At 49.5% G+C, this 7,873-nt stretch overlaps 1 protein-coding gene across 1 annotated transcript in view; it reads right to left on the minus strand.

The window, feature by feature from the left end:
* skia (SKI proto-oncogene a) overlaps positions 1-7,379 on the minus strand; it is a 76,007-nt gene extending 68,628 nt beyond the window's left edge. The window contains exon 1 of the mRNA XM_085780986.1: positions 5,967-7,379. Coding sequence (XP_085637112.1) covers positions 5,967-6,884 — 918 coding nt within the window. The 5' untranslated portion in view covers positions 6,885-7,379. The remainder of the gene's footprint in view (positions 1-5,966) is intronic.
* Between the last annotated feature and the right edge of the window lie 494 nt (positions 7,380-7,873).

The following is a 7,873-nucleotide window of genomic DNA, read 5'->3' on the forward strand; positions in this document are numbered from 1 at the left end:
ACAGCACCATGTGTGTCGATGAATATTTCAAAGACCCTCTCATTAAATAAACACACCGGACCTAGCTGCCTATGGTAACCCTACCATCAATATTGAATGCACACAAAAAAATTGACACTGTAGTTCACAAGCCAGTGGCCAGGCCAGACATCGAATCGCACCATCTGACCGAGGGTGGGGGGAGGGGGAGGAGGGCAGGGGCTTCTCTTCCACGCAACACCTGGAGAAGGTCACCAGGTTCTTCCTTCCGTGCCGCTCTTACAATAATCCCGATGAGACACGCTAACGGCCCCTTTCAGAGACTTAAGATTCGTCACCGCGTGCTGAGTGTGCTTGTTAGTTTTCCCACTTTATCGGGAGGCTGTGAATATTCTGACAGGGAGGAAATATTTCATTTCCATACATGCTCTCAGCTCCTCAAACGCATTTGCCCTGAGCTTCGCGTGCGCTGCTTTCCCACATAACTCGCATGCATGGTTGCCTACAACCGCAGCAACATGGACTACTGCTTGGAAAGCTTTCCTTTCCTCCATCTTCTTTGAATGGACGGTCTGGTATAGGAAGGTAGGTGGGAGGTATCATGGACAGACGCCAGAAGGCTTTGCTTTTTCCTTCCCCCTAGCCCTCGTCTCTTCCTCCACACAGAGACCGACCACCAAGGTATATTAATACACTGTCCAGCCCCCCCACCCCCCTACCTCGGCCTGTCCAGGCTCTTCATGAAGCGCTCGGCCAGTCGCTTGGTTTGTCACACGAAGACGCCGCTGATGGATGGTGGAGAAGCCAGCGGACCAGGGGAGACGGGGGATGGGGGCACGGCAGAGGGGATGGTGAGATGGGGTGGGGAGGGGGGGCAGACAATGGCTGGCTATGAGAGCTTAAACTTCTCCTTTTCTTGTTCTCCTCCAGTCTGAAAGAGGGTTATGCTATGCGTGAACCACAGCGGTGATGCTGAGGTGTTTGAATGAGCCGAGTCTTAGTCTTTTTTGCAACACAGAAACAGAGTCATGGGGTCAAATTCTGGAGAGGTTTAGGTATTGTTGGAAAAAAAAATTTAGCATCTGATTCGTCGGCGATCTTATTTTTCAGGGTCTTACTTGGAGAAATGCGAACACGTTTCACGAGATGAATGGATCGGATCAAAGTGGACTCCCACGCAAACCAACAACAGCACCTGGCGTGGTTTACAAAGCCAACGTTGATTTATGTCGACAATTACAGTATAAGTTATCATGGGCGGGGGTGGGGGTTGAGGGTTCGAATGCTGAAATAAACACACAGACAAGGTTGGCCAGGGCTCGGTCTGAATATGACAAAGTGACAGTCAAGTCAGAATCCCACAGCAAACAACTACATGCAGAGCTGCTTTCTAGATGCTTTCATCCATTGTGCACAATCAAGCAGTAACTGGGAAAATCCCCTTTTGTTCACCGAATTTTAAAGGCTTTGAAATAAACAGCTTCTGGCAGGGAGACGTTTTGTATGAGAAGAATCACTGCACTTAATTCATTTTTCCACCGCTACTTCAATGGCAGCCTTCTGAAAACATTTTCCAGACAACACAACAAGCTATATAACCTGCTCTGCCACTCTCTCTCTGTGTCTCTCTCTGTCTCTCGTGTTTGTTAACAGCTCTTTCCTGTCTACGGCCGACACAGATGTTTAAAGGCTCATCAAAACCACTGTACAGACTTTTCGTCGCACGGCACAATTGTTCCTCAAAAGTTTTTCATCGAGGAGTTAAAAGAGCAATGTAAATGTAGTTTTTTGCTACCGACTTCTTGCACATGAAAGGCTGAATCTGTGCAGCTTAATTATGTTTTATTTTCATTTTCATAATTTACACTTTTCCATTCTTTTTATTCAAAGTGTTAATCCATAGGAAGATATATTTGTTGCTTTTTAGCACCAAAAACCATCTATGCCTCCCCTGCATATTTCTATAGGCTATTACATTATAATTCAAAAAGACATGATACGAGAGCTTTCATTGCCTTTTGTTTCCGTATCATTCACGTTGGGCGTCGTCAACATCATTTTTCTCAGAGCTTAATCTTCACTTTCACATCTGCCCAAGATATAAAACATCATCTCAAAGGAAACAGGCCGGCGAAGTTTCAGTGTCAGTCTGTCACTCTGCTTTGATTCACCGCCAAAAGCGATGGAGTTTTCAATCACTCTTGACATAAAGACGCTCACATGTCAATACGCCATTGATCTCTCTGACCCTCGGTCATGCCTCACAGCTTGGACCGACTGTCCTCCATTAGAAAGCCAGACTGGCAGCACGTTCAGGCAAACACCTAATTCAATCAGCCGCTTCCTCCTTTCTCAAAGCACAGAGCACAGACTCTGAATTCTATTTGACTGACAAAAAAAAAAAAATGGAGAAACATCAACACGGCAAACATTTTTTCCTCACATGCGCTTCCCCAGGACAAAAAAAAAAGCCAAACTCTGGAGCAGACCTTATGCAACTGTCACATTTCGCCAAATAGAAAATATTCCCTCAGCTGCCTTTGCAGAGCACAGCCACCAGCTGTTGTCATGTCCACTGTGTGGACATGGCTGGCTGTCAGCAGGCTTAGCCAACACTGCGCCTTGCATATGAAACAGGACATGGGCCTATATCCCCTTGGGGAGTTCACTTCCTCTGAGCCCCCACCACCACCACCACCGCCGCCGCCACCACCGCTGCCCCACCTCCCCCTCCCCTCCTGAAACAAGCTGCCCCTTTCTGCTGCAGGCCAGATATCCTGAGCAGCAGTGAGGGCATCTCAGGGGTGGGGAGGTGAGGAGGGGAGGGGCGGCTGCAGAAGTAAAAGGGGAAGTTTGAGCTCCTGCGCGGCAGCAAAATAAGATTCTGTCTCCTTTTTTATCTCATTTTTTTTGAAGTTTTACAAGACCAATCAGCTGTTTGCACACCCAGCATGGAAACAGTGTGCAGGAATGTGCAGCAGCAGTACACTATATGTGGAGCATAAACACAAAATGGCTTCTGTGCTGCGTTATTGTTTCTGTCCGGCACCTCAGAACCAACACGAATCACTGGATCAGAGGACATTTGGGGGTTTTTCACCAGGAAGCAGCAGAGTCACTGCGCCGTCTCTTGGGGATACGCATGCACAGGAACATGTTTCAGTGTTTTCATGCAACAGCTGTGGCGAGCGTGTCCACCTCTCTGTACTGTAGCTCAGAACAAACCAGCATCCATCTGTAGCAAAAAAAGATCCTGTGTCCAATCGAAGCTGCCTCATTTCTTTTTAAAAAACTGAAAAGAGTCTGGATTCTCGCTGTTTAGGAAGGCAACTAAAAAAAGAAAGTCTGATGTAAACTTGCTTGTTTTGAACCAAGCATGACTCAAGCTGGAGCTGGCTCCTCGACAAGCGCCGCCCAACCCCAACCAAACACCACCCCCCTCCGCCCCACAATTCTCTTTTCTCATATCTCCCTTAAACAGACGGATTGTGTAGAAATCACATCATCTTGAGGGCAAATTATAAAGTTAGCAACATACTAAATCTGCAGCCACAATCCTTATCTAAACATCCTGATGCGGAAAGCCACTGATTATGTGTGCCACCCACATGTGCACCAGCCAGAAACCAAAAAGATTTGCAACCAGGGGTGGGGGGGGGAGCTGGCATGAGCGACTTGGGAGAAGTGCTCCACACCCAGCGTCTAAATTAATTTAAACAATATAATAGTTAACTGCATTTTGCTGTTCTCACATCCGGAGAATGAACTTTTTAGTGCAAATTCACGCTGCATCCACAAACACACAAGAGCAGTTTGCAGTTTTTTTTCTCCCTCAGACGTGTGTGTGTGTGTGTGTGATTCAGATATTTGCCAGCGTGCATCTTGGGAGGAGGCTCAGCTCAGAGAGGAGCGTCTGCAAGGAGGGAAGTGCGGCAATATCACTTCCTGTGTCTGTCTGCATGCGAGACTGCTGCTAACACTTTTGTAACACGCTTATTAATATTCACAGAGCCGCCCAGTTCCTTGGCCGACAGCACACACAGATGATGGCGTTTTCTTGTGTGAGTGTGTGTGTGCTGAGCGGTAAGAAGCAGTCTAGCACTTTGCCTCACATCCTGCAAGAAAGTCCTTTTTTTTCTTCTTTTTTTTCTTTTTTTCAAAAGCGCCTGCTGAAATGTGCTGACAACAGGGAGCTCTGTTGCTATAAGTTTAGCAATATTCCTCAACTCCCACCCAGCATGTATTCCCTCATTAGCGTTTTCTTGAAACAGGGTACTTGAGGAAAAAAAAAAAAAAGGAGGAGTCGAATTAAAAAGCCGGGTAGAGGCTCAAATGAGCCTTGGGCTTAACACTTGGGTGCCCTGTCGGCACTTATAAAAATAGAAGAGGCCCCTTAAAAGTGGGGGTCCTAGAGGTGTGCCCACTCAAGTCTGAATGAAAGTGTGTGCCAAGAGTGGGTATTCACCATGCATGGCAGGACTCTGGCACTTTTCGGGAACTTCGAGGGTCTCTCTGATTCCTCTTTCTTTAGCAGACCCCCACCTCTGAAAGAAGCCTCAGTGGGGGCTGGAGAGAAGCTGCTTGTAAACACTTTTGCAGTTGCTTTCTGTGCCTCATCAACAAGTCTGCTGCCCCCAGAACCCCCCCCCCCCCTCTGGTTTCAATTAGATCCAAGTAAAAAAAAAAAAAAAAAGTAGGTAAGAGGGGCAGGATGAGCCGAGTGCGTGTATGTCAGAGGTGGGTGGCTGGCCTGGGGTAAAGTGGATGTTTTTGGGGAGGGGAGGAGGGAGGGAGGGGAGGGTGGATGGGTGAGAGGGTGGTGGTGGTGGTGGTGGGGGGGGGGGGGTCCCGATGTTTGCTGAATGCTCCCCTTTGTTGGGATCATATTATGTTTCCACCACAATACTTCTAAACCCTGCTTCATCAACTCCATTCATGTGTAACAGTTCATGCAAATGGCCACACTAGCCTTTTTTTTTTTTCTAGAGGTGGGGTGGGGGAGTGGGGAGGGGGGGGGGCGTCTTTTTATCAGTCTACCACCCAGCTACCCCTCTCTGCAAAACTCACTGCCTGCACACCAGAGATCAGATTATAATCCCTTCATACATCTTTACAGTCAGTCAGAGAGGAAGGGGTGTGGGGGGGCGGGGGGGGGGTGGGGGGCTGAAGAAAAACCACATTCAAAAAAACAAAACAAAAACAAAGAAATAACACAGGAAGCAAAGCAGAGCTGGAAGCTGCAGAGAAGAAGAAATCTGAACTCTAGCAATTAGAATCAGAGTGAGAGAGTGGACAGCGCACAACACTAGATACTGATTAAACACACACACAACTGTCACACAAACACACACACACACACAATTTGAAAATGTGTGTGTGTTAGTTAGCTTTTGTTACCTCTTTGGGACAGTTTCCGGTATAAACACTGACCTTGCCCTCCCCCCCCAATGAGGCAAAACATGTTTCTCTCTGAGGTCCTGGTGTGGGGAAGTCAACACACTGTCCTGCAACTACTTTGTGTGTGTGTGTGTGTGGATTGAAATGTCTCTTAATGTCAAGTGGGGGAGGAAGAATTATTTCCTGACTTCCATCTGAATTCAGTGTGATGTGTTTTGTGTTTTCCCACTGAGTCAGTTGCTGGTGAATGAGTTTGTATTTACAGTAGAGGACCAATAAAAAGTGAGTGTAAGAGGTAAATAATGGCTTTATAGCCACCAGAGGCGTTTTGTTGTCACTGCTGGATGAGGCCCAATTAGTGACAATATGGCAATGATGACCATACTGAGTGGATGAGGAGGATGGGGGGGGGGGGGTCAGTGACCCCTGGATGTGACACATGAGACATCAGGAATGTGCAGGTAACCCTGTCTTTAACTTGGACACACACATCTCACTCTGTATAGGATTCCCAGCCGGGACTCCCCAACCCAACATCCCACAACACATGATGCAGAGAAAAGTGCCACAGCACGAGGACCCCCACTCACCCTGGACGAAGCTTTCCTCTTGTACTTGTTGGCGAAGTCAAATTTCTCCTTGATGTCGTCCAGGAGCAGCTCCAGACGGGCCTTCTCCTCTTTCCCCGTGTAATCCTGGCCCAGGAGGATGTACGCCCTCCAGTTCGCCGAGTCGAAGCCCCAGTGGCAAGTCCTGTTCTCCTGCGCCTTGTGACTGTGCACCACGAACTTGTGGGTCGGGTACATGAGTCTGCAGTCCATGCACTGGATGCACGCTGCGTTGGGGCTGTTGTACAGCTCCGGCACGAACAAGCCCTTGCACTTGCCGAAGCACTCGTGGTAGACTCTGAAGCTCCTCTCGGTGAGCTCCAGCTCCAGAGCGCCGCCGCCGCCGCCGCCGCTCAGCTCCTTCTTGCAGCGCGGCGGGTAGGCGCCTCCGTAGATCAGGGCGTTGCAGAGCCGCTCCGCGTCCGTCTTGGTGATGAGGCCGCAGGACGGCGCCGAGAAGGGCAGGATCCCCATGACTTTGAGGATCTCCAGCTGGTCCGCCGTGCACCGGGAGCAGTAGATGTGCAGCTCGTCGCACACCGAGTTGATCTGCTGCAGGGTGAAGTCCCGCAGCACCGTGTTGAGGATCTGCGGCAGACACAGTCTCTTCTCCCCGCCGACCACGAAGCACGAGATGGTCTCGCCCTCCAGCACGGTCTCGCACCTCTCCGTGGAGCGGTCCGAGGGGATGAAGAGCGGGCCCGGCATCACCGGCGGCGGCAGATGCTGCAGGACCGGCTCCGGCTCCTTCCCGTCCTTCTTGAAGAGGAGCTCATGTTGCCACCGGGCAGAGAAAGCGGCCGGTCCGCCCAGAGAGCTCATAGAGCTGAGGTGAAACTGCTTCAGAGTTTGTTGCAGTCCCGGATGAGGCTGGAAGCTTTGCCGACTTACAGTCTCCATGTTTTTCCTACAACTTTAGAAGCGTAAATCCTCCTCGTCGTCGTCGTCGTCGACCGGGAATCACGAGTATTTATCCGTGAGTGAACCTGGTAAATCCACGGTTTGCCAGAAGTGACCGAGCCGTCGAAGCGCTTCATCAAACATCCAGTCAAAAGTCCCAGACGGCGAGTTGACTGTTTTTTTTCTTTCTCTCTCTCTTTTTTAATCTCCGCGACTAGTGAGTGAACACCGGCCAGTCGCTCCCTGCAGCGGCTCGACTGTCCATATCCCACCGACACCGACACCGACACACGGCAAACCAAACTCCACAAGACACAAGTTCCGTCTGTCCAACAAGAAGAACAAGAAGAAGAAGCACGAAGCGGCACAAAATGAAACAAAAGCTGGAGTTATGAGTCGATACGGCTCGATACAAAAAGAAAAATCCTTATTTGAGTCTCTTTCCGCTGTCGAGGACTGCAGCTATCCACTCAGTCTGCCCCCGCAGTTCACTCTGACTGTATGGAGATGAGAAGTCTGAGAGCCAGCCTGCTCTCTCTCTCTCTCTCTCTCTCTCACCCCCGTCTATGGCTCTCTCTCTCTCTCCCTCGCGCTCTGTTTAGCGCTCTCTCTCTCTCTCTCTCTCTCTCTCTCTCTCTCTCTCTCTCTCTCTCTCTCTCTCTCTCTAACGCCCCCCTCCCTCTGTGTTTGTGTGTCTGGCTCAGTCATTGAATCCCAGCCAGGAATGTGAGTGACTCTGCAGGCAGGCTGGGCTCTTCCAGGAACAAGCCGTCACCCCCACCACACACACACACACACACACACACACACACTTACACTCCCCAAATACACACTACAGTGCAGACAGCAGAGAAGAGGGAAAAAGTCAGAGGGGAAGACTGCGTTCACTTTAAACTTTCTTACAGTCATTTCTGCAGCGGTGGCAAAGTAACTAGATACATGTAATTTATTCCTTTGCTCCACCACAATACAGAGGGAAGTCTTATTGT

Source organism: Trachurus japonicus, chromosome 7 (assembly GCF_045865225.1).
Source record: "Trachurus japonicus isolate A0001 chromosome 7, Traja_1.0".
Taxonomy (NCBI): domain Eukaryota; kingdom Metazoa; phylum Chordata; class Actinopteri; order Carangiformes; family Carangidae; genus Trachurus; species Trachurus japonicus.